Source organism: Grus americana, chromosome 2 (assembly GCF_028858705.1).
Source record: "Grus americana isolate bGruAme1 chromosome 2, bGruAme1.mat, whole genome shotgun sequence".
NCBI lineage: Eukaryota > Metazoa > Chordata > Aves > Gruiformes > Gruidae > Grus > Grus americana.
The window spans coordinates 23626622-23647287 of NC_072853.1; the positions used below are offsets into that span (position 1 = coordinate 23626622).

Below are 20666 nucleotides of genomic sequence, written 5' to 3' on the forward strand. Positions count from 1 at the left end.
TTTTTGGGTTTTTTTTTTGGTTTTTACTTAGGGGCTGCAACTCTCAAAGCATCTTACAAACACCCAAAAATCTTCACTATACCTCTGTAGGAAGGTGAGATATGGACTGGATAAGTGGCAATAAAGTGGATGGAAAATTGGCTGGACTGCCTGACTCAAAAGATTGGGATCAGCAGCACAAAATCCATCTGGTGGCAGGTTACTACTAGTGGTGTCCCTCTGGGACCGATACGGGGGCCAACACTGTCTAACACATTTATTAACAACTGGAATCTGTGGATGATACCAATGTGGTTGATATGCTAGAGGGCAGGCCTGCTATTCAGAGGGACCCTGACAGTGGGAGAAATGGACTGACAGGAGCTTCGTGACAATCAGCAAAGGCAAATGCCAAGTCCTTCAGGTAGAATGGAATAACCTTGTACAACAGTTCAGTATGGTTGACTGTCTAGAAAACAGCTTTTCAGAAAGGCACCTGGGTGTTCTGGTGGACCTCAGGCTGAACGTGTGGCAGCAATGTGCCACTGTGGCAAAGACCAACCTTGTGCTGGGCTGTATTAGCAAGAGTATAGCCAGCAGGTCAAGAGAGGTCATTCTTCTTTTCTGTTCCACACTTGTGAAACTGCAGCTGGAGTACTGTGTCCTTTCTGGGGTTCCCCAATTCAAGAAATTCATTGACAAACTGCAGCGAGATCACCCAGGTGGTTGGGGGACAGGAGCACATGATGTTTGAAGAGAGACAGGCAGAGCTGGGTTTGTCCAGTCCCATGATGAGAAGGCCAAGGGGAGATGTTTTTGCTTTCCACAATTCAGTAACAGGAGTCTTCTGTGTGGTACACACTGAGAGGATGAAAGGCAATGGGCACAAACGGCGGCAAGGGAAATTCATTTGATGTTAGGAAGATAATTTTCACCATGAGGGTAGTTCAGCACTAGAAAAGGCTGCCCAAAGAAGCTGTGTCATTTCCATCCCAGCAGACATTCAAAACTCAATAGGACAAGGTCCTGAGCCATCTGATCTTGGCTGGACTAACTTTGCATGGGAGGAGGGACAAGATGACTTCCCAAAGTCTCTTCCAACCTAAATGACCAATCTTAAGGCAAAGGGCTGCTGAGGGGAAGTTCAGCCCCACTAAAGCTATTGCTTCCAATATGAAACCTACTGGTTGAGGGGCATGTGAAATGCTTTTCATGCCATCCCACGAAAACAATTGAGATTTTAGAATTTTCAAATTTTTTCAGTAGGTCAACACCAAGGCCTTCCTAAGTTTTGTGTGGTTTGGTTCTGTTTCTCTAAAAGGACATGAGAAAAGATTAGCTATTTGTCTGGTAATCAAATAGCAATTGAACCTCAACCTGGAGCTCTTGCATCCAAGAAGAGTGCCAAGAAGAGATCTTCAGGCCAGAAAGTACTAGCCTCCCTCCACTTTCCCTGGCACAGCATATACTTTATCAGGAAAAGTAGCTCCCAAAAAGGTAAAAGTGAAGCATTTTTGCAGGGAAAATAGTTTAGTTTTAGAAATTTCTGACCAGGTCTACATGTCCCCTGCAGTGCAGGACCACACAGCAACTTTAGAACAGAAAGTAAAGAAAAAACTCACTCGCATTGCAACTGCTGTATTTCTGAAATACAAGGAAATTGTGAAGACAAAGAAGTTGGCCAGTATTTTGGGATTAACACCTCTGAAATGTGAAATATGTTCCAAGACAGATCATAATAATAAATGATAGAGCTTTCTTTGCTTTTGTGTCTCATGCAGTAATGATGTATTTGATCTCAGCAGGGACTTCCCACAGATAAAAAGCAAGAATGAGACTTCAGGCTTTCAGCTCACATGGTCATCAGGCATCTTGTGACTGTGGTGCTTTCGTGTGTGGCAACAGGGCCAGTGGTAACTACAGTTTTGGAGCAAACTTCATGAGCAAGATTAAAATGCTTTCAGTGATAAAGACTGTGGCATTATCTTCCTTGCATCATTCAAACAGTGCAAAAAGATGTAAACCTGTCCTAAATTTTACATAAAATCTTTGTTGGCTGCTTCTTCACCACCCCTTTTGCCAGAGACAGTTAGTTACAGCTGGAAAATGCTCTCATCTGCATGATAGTGTCCTGGGCATCATCCTGTCAGTCAAGCCTGAAGAGATGAACATGGGGAGAAAAACTGGCCCTTGTGATTCTTATTGCCTCTCCTTCGGTTGAATCCAGACTGCATTCAGCTCAAATCTGATATTTTATCTTTCCATTTTAATCTTCCATTGGAGTCGTGAGCTCTTCAAGGTGGGCATTGCCTCTGCCTGGGTGACCAGTGCCTACTGCAGCAGGTTCCTGGCCCCTGGGCACTACTGCAATAGAGCAAAACACCCCCAGCCATCCAGATGTGGGCACAGTCGTACTGTCGATAATGGTGATAGCAAAATGAGAACCTGGAGGAAGTTATTTTTATGCTGCTGGTAATTACAGGGCATTTGGTGGGAGCATGTGGAACAGCGAAAGCCATGCTGCCATGCTGTGTGTGAGCTATCTGTGTTACACTGTGTTGTCCTGAGTGTTACTCAGTTCCCAAATTGCCTGGTGAATACAGGGAAGTTCACGCTGAATGGATTTGATGGTCAAAAATTGCCCATCCTGACTTATAGCTGGCTGGCACTTGGGTGAGGGCCAAGGAGGCTTAAAGCTGCCCTTTGCCATCAGAGGCACATTTGGGAATTCCTGAGGAACCTGAGGGCTCTTGGCTTCCTACAGCCACCCTGGGAATCCCAGGAAATTTTTTGTTACAATGTATTTGCTGTCTTGATTCTGGTTCTGCTCAAACACAGATGCTGGATCCTTGCTGTGACCCCTGGATCCCACTCCCCTCCCTGGTTCTTTGTTGCCTGCCCCAGCCGTTTGCACTGGCCCTGCAGCCACCCCGCACCCGCTCTTGGTGCGGAGGGGGAGGACGTCCCTGCTAGACTGCTAACAACGTTTTTCTCAGAAAAAGCGTCACCGCATCCAAAGCCAGGATGTAACTCCAGAGAAAAACATCGCTTTCCTGAACGGGGCCACTGTGTTCAAATCAGGCAAGGAAAGTTTTTAAATAGCTTTAGCAAAGCCTGTGAACTCTCAGGCCATGAGAGGGAGCTTTTAAAATGCTCTTCGTGTACAGGAAAGCCTTTTGTCTTCAGGAGTTCAACACAGCCCGTCCTGGCTGCACTGCCCGGCTTACCCGCCAGCTCCTTTGCCCCTCCGCTCTCCACTGCCTGCTGAAAGTGAAAGACGCCAGCAGCATGCGGTGACGCAGCCGTCCGGTTTTGGAGCAGTTCTTATCTTGTGTTTATACTCTCATTGTACAGCGCGTGGTTGCAAAAGAAGCCTGCTCCAGATCTGCCTGCCTTGGCTGGTGACAGAAGATGTGCTACCTGATGCATTCAGAGGGGTGACTAAGTCAAAGGGGTTTCATTTGCTTTCCATCACCCCAATGTTTTCATTTCTTATTTCATTCTTAATAAATCTTTAGGTTTAGAATTTGTGTGTGAGAGGTTATGCACAATTTGGCAGGGGGATGTTAGTTGTTAAACTATTAGCCTTAATAAATAGTGTTATCTCATGGCGATAAGACCAGTATTTCTGATAAGCCTGTGGCAATGGACATAAGAAGTCTCATAACCACAGTTAAATAACAAGAGTTTCTTACAGCTCGGAGCCAGGGGACAGCATCAGGCACCCAACAGCCGCGGATCTTACATGTCAGCTATGCTGCTGTGGTAGTTGTCATCAGGGGCTGATGTTATACACTGTTATTCTCTCCTGTGGCCTCGTTTCACATCTCTGTAACCCTGGGGTCTTCACCAGAGAAAAAATCAATGTGATACCGTGAGGAGCAAGGCAGAGTTTAAGATATTTGATTTTCTTAATTGTACTTCTAGATTATCCAGTATTCAGCATTGGAGATGGTCTTATTAAAGGTGTTTAACGTTTGAAGTTTCAGAATTTCTCATTTGCAAAACAACCCTATCATATTAAGCTGAAGGAGGGCAGATTTACATTAGATACTAGGAAGAAATTCTTCACTGTAAGGGTAGTGAGACACTGGAACAGGCTGCCCAGAGAAGTTGTGGAGGCCCCCTCTCTGGAAGCGTTCAAGGCCAGGTTGGATGGAGCTTTGGGCAACCTGGTCTAGTGGAGGGTGTCCCTGCCCATGGCAGGGGGGTTGGAACTGGATGATCTTTAAGGTCCCTTCCAAGTCAAACCATTCTAGGATTCTATATTCTTTTACATTTTGTACCTCTAAGTAGATATAACTATATAACAATTTGAGGCCCAGCTGGATGGATTATCCTTCTCGAATTTTCAGATGGAAATCTTCTTGAGCTTTTTAAAATATTCATGACTGGATTATAACATTTTGATATGCAGTCTTGTTTTTGGAAGATGGGATGGAGTGTTTTTGTCTTTAAGCTTGTAATTTTTCTCACTGTGCAAATCTTCCTAGAGGAGGAGGCAGATTTAACATTTTTAAGAGGCCCTCTCAGGCTTACAACCACCACCAGCTATATGGGAACCCTTTGACAACGTCTTGGAACGTTTGTCTGCAAACTTACCAAAGCTCAAATATCTGATCAGTTCCAATACAGACAGCCTCTGCTCAGATGCTCCAGCATCCGTCCAGTACAACTTGCTTCTGCTTCGTTTGGATCAGTAATGGCTAATAAGGATGAAGGTAACACATCAGACTCCATCAGTGTACTATTGCTGCTTTCTGACAAGCTGTTGGCTGAAAGGAGAGACCCTGCAGGCAGTTTCTGTTAAGAAGAAAAAAATAACAATAAACAGTTGGGGTTTTTAATGCAATCCCTTTCATTTACAAAGCATGTGCAAAAGTCTGTTTCTTTTAGAGCAGAAGAAATCAAATAGGAGTGACAGCATCTTGGAGCTGGGAACAAAGACATTATCTTTCAGCCAAAAGTCTGTGCTGGGGTGGGGGGATTTTTCTTGCTGTGAAGACTTCGGTGTTTGTCTGCACTTAGTTGCTATCTTTTTTTTCCTCTGCTGTGTCTTCATGTCTTTTACATTTACAGAAACTACCAGAGATAGCCAAGGAACTGCTCTGCCTTTGTTATGAGGCAAAATCTTCATTGTTTGAGTGATTTGGTTCCAGAAGGGAGCCTAAGCCTTTCTGTCACAACAGGAAGTGCTATGTCCAGCCCTTAATGTTACTTATCGCTGTGATAGCTCTGAAGGTCTCAGGACACAGGCAAGGGAAGGATTGTAGGTCTAATTTTTCATGAGACCAACCTATGCACTCAAAACCTATACATAAATCTTTGGGCAACCAAGCTTTTTTATAGGTCTGAGACAGAAGCTGCAATTTTCATGGTACTGGTTGGGAACAATCGCTTTGAGATCAGTTTACTTTTAATAAAATAATTTTAATAGACTAAGGCAATGACACCCATGGACCACAGAGGGTGTTATGCTTGGGAGGGACAGTGACAGGTTGGGAGCACTTGGGGACTGAGAGGGATTAGTGGGTGTAGGATGCATGAAACATTGCAGGATGACGTCAAGCAAACAACTCCACTGATCTGCTGATTTTTAGTAGCTAGTAGAGGTGAATGTGATTTCCTAGGATTAGTTTTGGTAGGTCTTTCTTGAGAACTGGCAAGTACAGATGGGGTAGTTGTTTTGTGAAAAATGTTCTCATGGGAAGCTGGCTTAAAGGTCGTCCTGGAGAGGTCATCCTGCTGGGCTCTCTTCTTCAGAGACTGTGGCACATCACAGCTAAAGTCTTCCCTCCAAATTCTGCACTGGGGAGAATAGTAAAAAGGAATCCAAAATACAGTCATGTTAATTTTCTAGTGATTTTAACTTTTTTTTTTTCTTGTCTTGTCTTGTCTGATAAACTTGTCCAGCCATCCCCAAGTAATTTTGAGTATCATTTCTGACACAGATGAAAAAAGCACATCACCGATTCCCTTCAGGTTAGTTCAGCTATGAGAGGGCGTGAGTGTGGTTATGTGTGGGTGTGGTGCATGCATATGCTTATCAAAATCAGATAACACCAGAAAACTAATTACAACTTTTAACTGTTGTTGCAAACTCTTCTGGGGAAGAGAACTTTTCACATGAATATTTCTTACATTAGAGGTGAAATCAGATCCCTGTCCCGCACTTGCTGTGTTTGGAGCATTGCCAAAAAAAGTCTTTTAAAAAGGCATTCCTACTGGAATATGTCACGGACTATTCCCACTCCCAGCTCTGATGGGCTTCAGACAGGGAGCTGGAATGCAGACCTCCCAGTCACACACTGGAGTGGCGGCAGTCGGGGGTCTCACATTGCAGCCTAGAGAAAATAAGCACCAAGACAGGGGCAATATGGCATGAAGATGACAGGGAGAAATAAGCAAATGCCACGTGCTGTGTGTAGGGAGCTCAGCAAATCCACAGCTCTACAAATCTGCATTTAACACTAGCCAGAGCTTAAGTCAGTGTAATGATTAGCTGGGATTTACACATACGCACCTCTACTAAAAAGTTATTTTTATTGCTTTAAAAGGCAATATCCCCACAGTAAAATGGGCTGCCTAAAGAGTACAGTGAAATGCAAAGAGAGAAGGAAACACCTGAGCTGAGTAAGGTGAGAATTAGATCATGGAAAACTCTTTAAGGCAGAGCATTAGATGCAGAGTCCTCTTCATTCATCTTCTGGTTAGCCTGTCTCCCTTAGAAGGGACTACCCTGCTGTAAGGAGAAGGAAGTGTAAATACATATATATATTCTGAACTAGGGATAATTTCATTTTAGATCCTTTGTTTCCCAGGTTTGTTTTTAATAAGCAGACTTACTCCCTCCCAGTAAATATTTCCTACTTCCTTTGGTGTCAGGTCAGATTAAACCTGGAATATCTTTTAGAGATCATGTGAAAATGATTCTGTTTTTGCTGGGTAACTGTCATGAATATCAACATACCAAGTAGAACAGACTGTGATAATAAAAATGTTGATCTCTGTGGCTGCTGAAAGAGCGACATTAAGTGAATCTCACTGATATTTAATTTGCAAACTGAATTGCACCTATTTAGGGAGGGAAAAAACAGCAGCACTCATATTGATGAGAAATTCCGCATTTAAAACCACTCCTTATTAATGATTCAAAACATACAGTTCCTAGGAGCTGTAAACAAGTTCAGTATTCTGTACACTAATCCATAACCATTATCATATGTAGAGAACAAGAAGTTACTCACAAACAGATGTTCCCTCTGCCAAACCCATTCATTTAATGCACATTTTACTTTCCAAGTCCTAGTTAGCAACTTTCTGTGGTGGGCGGATTACATGAAAGGATGGAAAAGCAGGGATTAGTTTGCCTGCAAAGGAGCAGTGTTTTCATGTTTGTTCTGGAGTCTTTTCCATCTTGCCTTGCAGTGGAAGAGTTATTCGTCTTGGACTTGCTCTCACTGCCCTGGAGGGCACTCAGCTTTATGTTTCCAGGCACTGTGAGGCACTGTGAGATGCCAAACTCGTTCTATTACAAGAGAGCTGCATCATTAAATGTGCTCTCTGCGCTGACCGGTAATGAAGCCTGGCATTCACAAATGCTTATGCCCAGGGAAGACAATTACCTTGCCTAAGTTATAGGTGAGCTTTCAGGGAAAGGTATGCCAAGAGCTAAGGGTGGAGGAAGAATTACTGCTCAAAGCATGACTAATTTCAGAGTTACTTCTTGTTTCTCAGGGCCTAGTTCAGTCAGGTTTTAAGTATCTCCAGGTATGGAGATCCCACCACCTTTCTGTCCCACTGGTTAAGTACTCTGGTGAAATTTTTTTCCTTACATCCAGATGGAATTTTTCTTGCAACTTGTAACCATGCCTACTGTCTTTTTGCTATGCACTTCTAAGCAGCATGTAACTCAGCCTTTACTGGAAATCTCTGATAGGTAGATGTCGGCAGCAATAAGACCCTCCCTCAGCCTTCTCTCCTCCAGCGTTAAACAAATCCAGTTTCCTCAGTCCCTCCTCCTGCAGCGTGTGCTGCAGGACTGTGACCATCTTGGTGACTCTCCACTGGACCCTCTCCAGTTTGCCAATGTCTTTCTTTTACTAGGAGCCCCAAAACAGGACACAGTACTCCAAATGCAGTCTCATGAGTGCTAAACAGAGGGGGCCCTTACGTGGATCCTTACAAGGAAAAGGACTGTCATGAATTAAAAACCTGACCAGGTTGTGCTGAGCTCTCTGAGAACTCCATCACTGCAATTACTTAAAGGGGGCTTATAAGAAAAATGGGCACAGACTTTTTAGTAAGGCTTGTTGCAATAGAACAAGGGGTAATGATTTTAAACTAAAAGAGGGCAGATTTAGACTAGATATGAGGACATTTTTTATGATGAGGGTGGTGAAACACTGGAACAGGTTGCTCAGAGAGGTTGTAGATGCCCCGTCCCTGCAAACATTCAAGGTCAGGCTGGACAGGGCTCTGAGCAACCTGATCTAATTGAAGATGTCCCTGTTTATTGCAGGGGGGGTGGACTAGGTGACCTTTAAAGGATCCTTCCAACCCAAACCATTCTATGATTCTATGATTCTATTAGCATTTTGCTAACCCTTTCTTTTACCTGAATGCTTTCTGAGCAAGCAGAAAAGGAGATGGAGCCAGACTCTTCTCAGTGCTGTTTAGTGAAAGGACAAGAGACAATGGGCACAAACTCAAATACAGGAAATTCCATTTAAACATAAGAAAAAACTGTCTTATTGTGCAGGTAGTCCAACATTGGAACAGTTTGCCAGAGAGGTTGTGAAGCCTCCATCCTTGGAGATACTCAAAACCCAACTGAACACAGCCTTCAGCAACCTGCTGTGGCTGATCCTCCTTTGAACAGGGGTGGGTTGATGAATGGGTCTCCAGAGGTGCCTTCAAACCTCAACTACTCTGTGATTCTGTGAACTGCTGAGATTAAAGAAGCTATAGGTTTAGGACAGGTTATAGGAGGAGGGAATTTCACTTACCCACATTTGGACCAATGCCTTATCAACATAAGATGCAGAGACACAATAAATGATTGTTTCCTAAAAATAACTAGCCATAGAGCCCACAAAAAGATGCTATTCTGGATTTGGTGTGGGGTGGCACACAGAACCTACTTCAGATGTTAATGGGAGAGCAGTTCTGTGATAATAATCACAGTACAGTTAGGTCAGTGTTGCAATGGGAGATAACAACCCAAGCATATTCAATGCATGGATATTCAGTTTCAAGAGAGGTATATCAAAATGAGATTTAAAAAAAAAAGAAAAAAAGAAAAAAAGAAGGAAAGAAAACCTTAAAAAGAGTAGTCCAAAAAGCAAGAAGGGAACATGCAGCCTAGATGCTGTTAAAAAATACTATATGATGATAACTTCTTTCTCAAAGTGATAGAGAAGCCAATGAGGAGAGGCACCATGCTGGACCTTGTTCTCACCAACAAGGAGGGCCTGGTAGGGGATGTGAAGCTCAAGGGCAGCCTTGGTTGCAGTGACCATGAAATGGTGGAGTTCAACATCCTCAGGGCAGCGAGGAGGGCGCGCAGCAAACTCACTACCCTGGACTTCAGGAGAGCAGACTTTGGCCTCTTCAGGGATCTGCTTGGTAGAATACCATGGGACAAAGCCCTGGAAGGAAGAGGGGTCCAAGTAGCTGGTTAGTATTCAAGGGTCACCTCCTCCAAGCTTAGGAGCAATGCATCCCAATAAAGAGGAAGTCAGGCAAAAACGCCCAGAGGCCTGCATGGATGAACAAGGAGCTCCTGGGCAAAGTCAAACAAAAAAATGAAGCCTACAGAGGCTGGAAGCAAGGGCAGGTAGCCTGAGAGGAATACAGAGAAACTGTCCGAGCAGCCAGGGATCAGGTTAGGAAAGCAAAAGCCCTGATAGAATTAAATCTGGCCAGGGACATCGAGGGCAACAAGAAAAGCTTCTATAGGTACGTCAGGGATAAAAGGAAGACTAGAGAAAATGTGGCCCCTCTCTGAAAGGAAACATGAGACCTGGTTACCCAGGATATGGAAAAGGCAGAGATACTCAATGGCTTTTTTGCCTCAGTCTTCACTAGCAAGTGCTCTAGCCACACCGCCCAAGCCTCAGAAGGCAAAGGCAGGGACTGAGAGAATGAAGAACCACAGTAGGAGAAGATCAGGTTTGAGACCATCTAAGGAACCTGAAGGTGTTGTGACCCACAAGTCCATGGGACCTGATGAGATGCATCTGTGGGTCCTGAGGGAACTGGTGGATGAACTTGCGAAGCCACTCTCCATCATATTTGAGAAGTTATGGCAGTTTGGTGAAGTTCCCACTGACTGGAAAAGGGGAAACATAACCCCCATTTTTATGAAGGGAAAAAAGGAAGACCTGGGGAACTATAGACTGGTCAGTCTCACCTCTGTGCCCGACAAGATCATGGAGCAGATCTTCCTGGAAACTGCGCTAAGGCACATGGAAAATGAGGAGGTGATTGGTGACAGCCAACACGGCTTCACTAAGGGCAAATTGTGCCTGACAAAGTTGGTAATCTTCTAAGACAGGTTTACAGTGTTGGTGGATAAGGGAAGAGTAACTGACGTCATCTGCCTGGAGCTGTGTGAAGCATTTGACACTGTCCTGCATGACATCCTTGTCTCTAAATTGGAGAGACATGGATTTGACGGATGGACCACTTGGTGGATAAGGAATTGGCTAGATGGTCGCACTCAAAGCAACCAACAGCTTTATGTCCAAGTGGAGATTGGTGACGAGTGGTGTTCTTCAGGGGTTGGTATTAGGACCGGCACTGTTTAACATCTTTGTCAGCGACATGGACAGTGGGATCGAGTGCACCCTCAGCCAGTTTGATGACAACACCAAGCTGTGTGGTGTGGTCGATACGCTGGAGGGAAGGGTTGCCATCCAGAGGGACCTTGATAGGCTTGAGAGGTGGGGCCATGTGCACCTCATGAAGTTCAACAAGGCCAAGTGCAAGGTCCTGCATGTGGGTCGGGGCAATCCCAAGCACAAATACAGGCTGGGCAGGGAATGAATTGAAAGCAGCCCTGAGGAGAAGGACTGGGTTGTGTTGGTGGATGAAAAGCTCAACATGAGCCGGCAGTGTGCGCTTGCAGCCCAGAAAGCCAACCATGTCCTGGGCTGCATCAAAATAAGTGTGACCAGCAGGTCGAGGGAGGTGATCCTGCCCCTCTACTCTGGTCTCATGAGACCCCACCTGGAGTACTGCGTCCCCCTCTGGGGTCCCCAGGACAAGAAAGACAGGGAGCTGTTAGAGCGAGTCCAGAGGAGGCCGCGAAGATGATCAGAGGGCTGCAGCACCTCTCCTATGAGGACAGGCTGAGAAAGTTGGGCTTGTTCAGCCTGGAGAAGAGAAGGCTCCAGGGAGATCTAATTGTGGCCTTCCAGTACCTAAAGGGGCCTACAGGAAAGCTGGACAGGGGCTGTTTACAAGGGCATGGAGTGATAGGACAAGGGGGAATGGCCTTAAGCTGAAGGAGGGGAGATTTAGATTAGACATTAGGAAAAAATTCTTTACTGTTAGAGTGGTGAGGCACTGGAACAGGCTGCCCATAGAAGCTGTGGATGCCCCATCCCTGGAAGTGTTTAAGACCAGGTTGGATGGGGCTTTGGGCAACCTGGTCTAGTGGAGGGTGTCCCTGCCCGTAGCAGCAGGTTGGAACTAGATGATCTTTAAGGTCTTTTCCAACCCAAACCATTCTATGATTCTATATTAAAATCCTCGGTAAAGTTGTGCCACAATTTGAAGAGAAAACAATGTAGTTCAAAAAGGTCATTCCATGGCTTAATAGGAACATTAAGGATGCTATAACAGGGAATAAGTTAATGTTTAAAAAATGGGAAGCTTACCCAAATTAGAACAGGAAAGCCCATAAAATAGGGCAAGTCAACCATATACCAGAAATTAAAAGAGCTAAAAAAGAAAGTGAGTTGAGCCCTGCGAAGACCGATAGTAAATAGTTCTTTATATAGCAAAGGCAGGAAGCCAACTAGCTTGATGACAAATATGTAAAAGGGCACTCAGGGAAGACAAGGAAACTGCAGAAATGCTCAGTCAGTTTTATGTACCAGTCTTTCCTGCTGAAGACATAAGGGAGAGCCCCAAACCCAACATATTCTTGACAGCAATTCATCAGAAGAGCTAGACCAATCTGGATTGAATTCACAGACATATCAGACCAAACAGATCAGCTGAAGATGACTAAGCCAGCAGGACCAGGCATCATATACATGATAGTTCACATGTGAAGCTGCAGAACTGCTGGCCAAGGTGTGTAAACTGTCATTACAAATGGCCTCTGTGCTGGAGGAGGGCAGAGCTCCCAGTTAGAGGAGTCTTGTGGACCAACAGACCGGTGAGTCAGACTTCCAGCCCTCCTATGACAGCAGAGCCATAAGACCACTGTACACATGGGGAAACATGATGTCAACGGAACAGTCAACACAATTTATGTAAAGGACAATCCTGCCAGTCTGCTGGAAGTCCACAGTGATGGTAACAAGCAGGTAGATAAATTGGACATAATGTATTTGGATTTTCAGAAAGGTTTTGACAGTTTCTCAGCAAAGGCTATGAAGATACTAAGTGATCATGGACTGGACAAAAGGTCATTTTCTGATTTGAAAGTGGAAAGGAAAGGTTAGGGCTCAACAGTGACTTTTCAGGATGGAGAAAAAGCAGCAACAGAACCCCTAGGAATCAGTTCTGGGTCTGGTATTATTCAATATCTTTACCAGCAGCCTGGAGTAAGGGGGTGTGTTGTGGGATGCACAGGTTTGCAGTCAATAGCAAGCTCATTTGTCTGGTGAAACGCTGAGCTGTTAGTGAAGAATTCCAGGAGGATTTAAAAAGCCAAGGGAGGGGGCAGAAAGGTGGCACATGAGCTTCAGTGAACACAAAGGTAAGATGATGTCATGAGTAATCTAAACCATGTTTACATGGTGCTGAACTCACAACTGGTGGCCACCACTCAAGAAAAAAATCTCTTGGAGTCACCATTGACAGTCCCCTGAAAACCTCAGCTCAATGCCGTGGCAACCAAAAAGCCAGGAAAATGGTGTCAGGGGGGCTGCTGAGAAGACAGAGGACACCATTTTGCTGCTCCAGCTTGGTGCACCCACATCTGGAGTAGTGTGTGTGGTTCTGGTCTCTGCATCTGAAGAAGGGTTAGAGAAGAGCAACTGAAAGGACGAAGGGGATCACCTTCCTTGTGGGGAAAGACTGGAAAGTCAAGATTGTTCATATTAGAGAGGAGATGGCTGGGGCATGACCAAGACTTTTTGTGAACTTATTTTTCAAAGAATAGAGATGGGTACGAAATCTGGTCTCCCGACAGTGAGGGGATAACTCACTAAAAAGAAAAAAAATTGTTTCCAGGAAGCTAACGGCTTTGTTGATGCTGTAGGTAGTCCCCCAGAGGAACTTGTTGTCACAGGGACCAGGATTGTTCCTATGATCTCATCAGACCCTGTGCCCAGGAGGCTCTGCGGATGGCTAAACAACGTCCTATGTTCTGCAGGAAGTCAAGTTTTTGCTCTGTCACTCTTGAGCCAAGGACTGATCCAGTCTGTGGGTGTGCAGTAGTGCTGGAGCTTTTACTTGAGAACAAGCAGAGGTCCTGGGATCAGCAACAGGGCTGAGGCATTTCCATTAGAGACAGGCATTTGCTCCAGTCTTCTGACCAACTTGTTTTGAGTGTCTTTTGCCATTATATGGTTTGCAGTTGTGTCCCAAAGGAAAAGAAATTATATGCATGCCCTTTATGCTCTTTATAGTATGTTAAAAAAAGGGGGGGGAAAAACCTCTTTGTTTTGAGTTTCCTTCCAAACAGGATTTTTTTGGTTGTCTTTGGATTTTTTTGCCTTGTTTTGTTTTACTGGTTAATGTCATCATTCATCTTTCCTGTTTTTGCTGTAGGACTTCTTAGATGGTTCACAGATGTGCACTGGAAATTCTCTCACTGGAAATTAAAAGGTAGCATGCTGAATCTTGAACACAAATAATCTTCATTTGTAACTTGAGTTGTTATTGCTCATGAAAGACAAAAAAGAGATTTCAGTAGATCTTGCTGCTTTAGTTTCCCTTTTCCCTGGAATTTTTAAAAACTGCCTCCCAATACTTGTGCAAGCCCCAAAATAGTTTTTTTACAATAACATCACAGCTCAGTTGGCAACCTTCCCCAAAACAAGTCTTTCCTCATCCCATACTTTCTTCAGCCCTTTGCTAAATGTAGTGGAACTTTCTAATCGACAAAACCTGTTTTTTTCTTGTCCTTCATGTCTTCCCATTTAAAGCAGCTTGTTGCCCTGCTCAAGCATCTCTTTATGCTGTTTACTGCAAAAAGCCAGGCTGATTTGCAGACACATTTCCCTGGTTCTCCCTGTCAGTTGTTCTTCTCAGGATCTCCTTCATATCTATTTCTCCTCTCAAGCTTGGACTTGAGCTCCCAGACATGACCATCTCTCAACTTTCTGGGTCTAAGCAGAGGAGTTTCTGCCACATCTGCTCCACATGCTGAGCACCTTTGGAGACGCTGAACCTTTTACCTTTCCTAATTTTGCATCTTCCTGTTTCAGACAGGACATCCTCTTTTCAGCGGAAAGTCATGACTCTCTGGGCCAACAGTGACAGCCCTATACCATCTGGCCCGGTAAAATAATATTCCCAACTATTTCTACGCATGTGTAGCATGTCATATTTTCTTCATAACACATAGTGAAAAACACTTGATTGGAATGTGAACTATTCACTGGAGATGGTGGCAAACATTCCCATGCCTGCTGTCCCACCGAGTGTTAGAGTTAATCATGTTCCTGCAGAGAAGCTTCATGACGATTCAGCAGAAAAAGGTGGCTGAGTATCAAGTGTATCAAGAATCTCTGGAAATTGGATCATGTTGTTTTCATTAGTTTCTGACTTTGGTAAGCTGGGATTGACTGAATGCTCTGAGGGAGTTCAAAATGAGAACGGCTGAATCACAGCAGACTCACTGGAGTGATCGAAGGCGACTGCAAGCAGAAATCTGCATGAGTCATCCTGAAGAAAGAGGCCAGAGAAAAGGGTGGGTGTGCTTTGTACTAAAGTACATAGCTCTTCTGGGAACATGAACTTCTCAGGAGCTTCTGCTTTCCTATCCTGGTGTAAATCCAAAGGGAATCTACTGATTTCTATGAAATCCTCTAGATAGGGATGAGGTCTGCGGGGAACATGAGGTACAGCCCAAGCTCTCACACCTATTCTGTCCTTAGACCTACCTGTTTTTCACCTGCTGCAGATCCATATGTGGGGGAAGGCAACACTCCAGAACAAAGGCCCAGGGCTGAGCAAGGAAAAATCTGTACTCAGAGACATTATGGGTCCATGGCCTTGGCTTCTTCCACTGTGATATCCTCAATGTGCGGAGATAAGGACCTACTCTTCTTGGGCAGAGGCTTGGAGCACAGTGCCTCCGGAAGTAGGGCCGTGCCTTGCCTTTATGTTGCTGCTTTGCACAGCCTTCCTTTCATGTCCCGTCTGACTAGTTGTGCTGTTTGCCCTTCCTCCCACACTTGCCAGCACAGGCAGGAGAGAGGACTATCAAGAGCTAGTTGGCTTGACAGGGGGATGCACGGAATTTTTGGTATTTTTTGTGCAGATCAAGTGACTGGCAATGCCGCTATTGTTGTTTAACCCCAACCAGCAGCTAAGCACCACGCAGCCACTCGCTCACTCCCCCTGACAGCGGGATGGGGGAGAGAATCGGAAGAGTAAAAGTGAGAAAACTTGTGGGTTGAGACAAAGACAGTTTAATAGGTAAAGCAAAAGCTGCGCATGCAAGCAAAGCAAAACAAGGAATTAATTCACCACTTGCCATGGGCAGGCAGGCGTTCAGCCATCTCCAGGAAAGCAGGGCTCCATCACATATAACAGTGACTTGGGGAGACAAACGCCATCACTCTGAATGTGCCCCCCTTCCTTCTTCTTTGCCCAGCTTTATGTGCTGAGCATGATGTCATATGGTATGGAATATCCCTTTGGTCAGTTGGGGTCAGCTGTCCCAGCTGTGTCCCCTCCCAACTCCTTGTGCAGCCCCAGCCATCCAACTGGTGGGGTGGGGTGAGGAGCTGAAAAGGCCTTGGCTCTGTGTAAGCACAGCTCAGCAATAATGAAAACTTCCCTGTGTTATCAACATTGTTTTCAGCACAAATCCAAACCATAGCCACATACTAGCTACTATGAAAAAAATTAACTCTGTCCCAGTCAAAACCAGCACATTTTCCATCCCTTATACCATACCATTTATATCATGCTCAGGTACCACACTATCCGATATAACCTCATTAACCACCCCACTCCCCATCTTTTGATATAATACACAGATATCATTCCCTTAGTCTATGGACCACGCTTGTGAAATGTCTGTAATATTTCCATAAAAGTCCACAAATGTCCACAAAATGTCCATTGAGTTAATTTAGTCCATGACTTTGGGCTCCATCTGTTATGGTGGTCACTCAGGACAGGAGAGGTGGTGTGTTGCGTGGAGTTACTGCGCACCAAAACCAGCTCAGGTTGGGTCCACTGCTGCACTTGCACTGCTTTTTGTAAGGCTTGTCCTCCATTGGTTCAGGTGGTTCCTGCTATACTAATTCCTATAAGATGCAACGCAAATCCTGGGTTACAACAATTTAAAGGTATTTCCATTACAATCGCCATCCCTGGTCCATTTGGACCAGACCATCGGGTTTAACATTGCAATCAACTCCTCCCCTTGCCCCTGCTCTGGCTTGGACTTATCCACAGGCCACAGTCCTTTAGGGGTGTACCTGCTCCAAGTGGAGCCTTATGTATGAGCCACAGTCTTTCCAGGGGTATACTTGCTGCAGTGTAGAGTTACCCACAGCTACAGTCGCTTTGAGGTGCACCTGTTCCAGCATGGCCTTCTCCATGGGCCACAATGCCTTCAGAGATATGCCTGCTCCAGCATGGCCTTGCCCACAGTCACAGTCCCTTCAGAAGTAAACCTGCTCTGTCGTGGGCTCATCCATGGCCACATGCTTTGAGGTGCTGCAGCATGACCTCATGCACAGCCACTGATGCTTCAATGTGTACCTGTTGCAGCATGGATTTATCCACATCCTTCAAGATGTACCTTCTCCAGTGTGGACTTATCCTTGGACCACAATCTCTTCAGAGGTATACCTGCTGCAGCACAGGCATAACCACGGCCACAGATGCTTCAAGATATACCTGCTCTGGCGTGGACTTATTCATGGCCACAGACGCTTCAGGGTCTCCTGCTCCCACATGGACTCATCCACAGGTCACAGTCTCTTCAACTCAAGTTCACACAGGAGTTCTAGCCTGTCCAGTACAGCAGCACAGAAACAGCAGGGATGCCCTGGCCATCGGCCAGCCCAGGCGCACAGCCATTGCTGTTATCAAAATGTTCCCAGGCACAGCCGAGTGAGACGATAAGCAGTAGAGCAGTACAGCGAGCAGCGAAAGCAAAAAGCAGCCACTAACAAACACTAAACTCTACCATACAGTAAGGCAAGCAAGTCCCATGGCAAGGACAGGAGCCTGCCAATTAATAGCTAAACAGCAATAACAGCTATAAATTCCACCTAACACATTCCAATCAAATCTGTCATTGTCCTGAACCCTTTGTGCCCCACGTTGAGTGCCAGAAAGCAGTGTCATGGTTTCACCCCAGCTGGCAGCTGAGCACCACGCAGCCGCTCGCTCACTCCCCCGCGGCGGGGTGGGGGAGAGAATCAGAGGGGTAAAAGTGAGAAAACTTGTGGGTTGAGATAAAGACAGTTTAATAGGTAAAGCAAAAGCTGCGCATGCAAGCAGAGCAAAACAAGGAATTAATTCACCACTTGCCATGGGCAGGCAGGTGTTCAGCCATCTCCAGGAAAGCAGGGCTCCATCACGTGTAAAGATTATTTGGAAGAAAATTAACTCTCTCCCAGCCAAAACCAGCAGAGCCACGAGAGGTGTTGGTCTGAATCCCACACATCAGCAGTGTACCAGCACCCTTGCACTTTGACAGTAGTGGTATGGTCTTTGCAAAACTGGTGTCATCTAGCTCATAGTAATCAGCTGCCTGGTAAATACAGCCACCACTGAGCCTTTGCTTGAAATCCCAGAAGAGAATGAGCTGCCCATGCTCTGCCTATCCTGTGGTTGATTCTAGAAAGGCATGCAGTACGCCTGCCATCCTCAAACCAGTTAATAGTTCCCACTGCTCATTTCTGGTGGAGAACACTGTCCCTTCAATGTGCTGAGCTGCTGGTGAGACTGCTCCTTCTGTCAGAATGAGCTGGGTGAGACCAGGCAGTTTAAATCATCTGCCAGCTTGATAATTTGGCTCCTTTTGACCCAAAAGGAGAGGGATAGCCCAAATGAATACCTGCCCTAGCAGTTTGCCAGTGCATAGGAGTGAGCAGCTGAGTGCTCGCTCATGTGCTGCCTGCCGCTGGGCACCAGGCAGCACATTTGAGGGACCCCTTCACAGTAACTCCAAAAGCTTCCTCTGGCTGAATTTTCCATTCAGGACACTGTTACCTATAAGGTGTCATGCTCCCATGGCATGGTGGAAACAAGGATCTCAAAGCTCTTTATAGATGGAAATAAGCACCATCTTGGCAGTGACCTTCCAAGGTGGGGAAGCACCCAAAGCCTCAGCTTGGAGCTGTAGTAACGGAGCTGTTTATCTTTGGGGGGGTCCAAGGATGGGCCAAGGATGGGCCACTGTACCTCCCACCAATGACAGGACACCCCCAGCTACAGCCAGTGGCAGAGAGAGCTGAGGGCACTCAGCACACCGGCAGAATGGGCTCCCAGCTTGGCAGGGAGAAAACAAAGGGCAAAAACCAGCCAACCTGTCCGCAGCATCCCACAGGCTCAAACAAACAAACCTCAGCGCCTGTGGATACCTGTCACTCCTCTGAAGGAGCAGCTAGCAGGGGCTGAGGTGACAGAAGCAGTCTGTCCTCTGTGCCACTGCCCCAGCTGCTCCCACAGCTCACCTCCTCTCTGCTTGGCTTTATCCTCCCGGGTTTGTTGCTTTTGATGCTCCTTCTGTTTCTGACAGGAAGAGCGCCAGCATGACCATAAACCCTGTGTTCCCCTGTGGCGAGGCTCCTCCACGTTCAAAGGAATGAAGTTAGGCTAATATTTACAAGAAATATTCTAATTCCACATGTGAAACCATCGTCTTGACAACTTCTTTCTGTGGCTAAGCATTAAAATGTTTATTCAGATTGGACCAAGGTCTATTTCAAGTCAAAATCCCACAGTCAGACATTCCTGCATCCTACAACAGTGTTTCCTCAAGCCAACTGTGACAAAGCTGGCTGTAGCTGTCCAGGGGATGGAAAGGTCCACTCCTCGTCATGCATCGTCCCTTTGTGCCTGAGAGGGGATGCACAGTGACAGTCAGGGCTTTGGTGGCTCACTACCTAAGAAGCATTACTGCTCTGCGCGTGAATGAGTGCCCAGCACTTCCAGAAAACTATGAGATGGGCAGTTCCCCTTTTTAAGGCTCTCCGATGTCTAGTGAAAATATATATGGTAAAATATATGCACCAAATGCCTCTGCATTTACTTATATGTTCCTACCAATCTTCAACAGCAGAAAAGTATCTCCTGGAAGCCTTCTTCATTTCTAGTTTCTCTATATCTTGATGTGAAAATCTAGTGTATGATGAGATATGAGAACTGTTTTTTTCAGATTCTTTTTGGCTTTTTTATCCACATTATTAGATGTCTCTCAGAAAGTTTCTCCTCGTGATCTTATGGTATGAATACTCTTTGGGGTATTATGGCATGCATCTTCCCAGACTAGTCCAGGAAATGTAACCAGGTGAACAAACAGAAGTATAATTAGATATTCCTGCACCTTCTATACATGAAAGGGTCTAATGGGTATTTAAGAATACAAGGCTTGCACATATAAATATGATAAATGCAAAACCAAAGGCTCTTCTCTGTAGAGAGACACTGCAGCAAATGAAGTGACATGTATGTATGTGTATATATTGTGCCTTCCTGTTCCGGAGTGCGGTATTACTAACTTGGAAAACTGAAAAATAACAAGAAATAATTTCACTTCCTTAAAAATGATGAGATTTTTTTAAAGTCAATATATAGTGAATTCTCTGCCTTCCACTTTTTCAACCTTCAGGTTTTGTTCTAGGATATACTGTCAAGCTTTAAAAAAGCGCATTGTTGAGATTCCTACATAATCAAAACAGGGCTTGAAAAGACACCATTTGTCATGAGCCACACACCGAATCTGTGAGAGCTGGCAGCAGTGACAGTATTAAAATTAAGAATAACATTTTTTCCAGATAGGATAAACACCATTTGTCACTTCATAAGCTTTAGGATTGGAAAATGGAACTACAACTATTTCCTTTTCTCCTCCAGATGTAGATGCTGCTGCTTCATCTTCTGACATTGCAAGTATTAGTAGACATCATTAAATGAAATTAAAAGCCTCCTCTCTTTCTGCTCCCCTCCTTTATTCCCCAATTTTGACACTGTTTTTCTGAGCATTGATGTAGAATCCATCCAAGTGCTTTACTACTGATTGGCTGTATCATTTTAGATTCAAAACATGCTATAATAGAAAAGAAAGATCCAAAAAGGATGAGAGAAGT

At 45.1% G+C, this 20666-nt stretch overlaps 1 protein-coding gene across 3 annotated transcripts in view; it reads left to right on the forward strand.

Moving 5' to 3' along the window:
- Positions 1 to 20332, forward strand: part of ANKRD46 (ankyrin repeat domain 46) — a 58984-nt gene extending 38652 nt beyond the window's left edge. For all 3 annotated transcript variants that reach the window (XM_054816099.1, XM_054816102.1, XM_054816103.1), the window contains 2 exons: positions 5893 to 5961; positions 17116 to 20332. In XM_054816099.1, coding sequence (XP_054672074.1) covers positions 5893 to 5961; positions 17116 to 17464 — 418 coding nt within the window. In that variant the 3' untranslated portion in view covers positions 17465 to 20332. The remainder of the gene's footprint in view (positions 1 to 5892; positions 5962 to 17115) is intronic.
- The last annotated feature ends 334 nt before the right edge of the window (positions 20333 to 20666 follow it).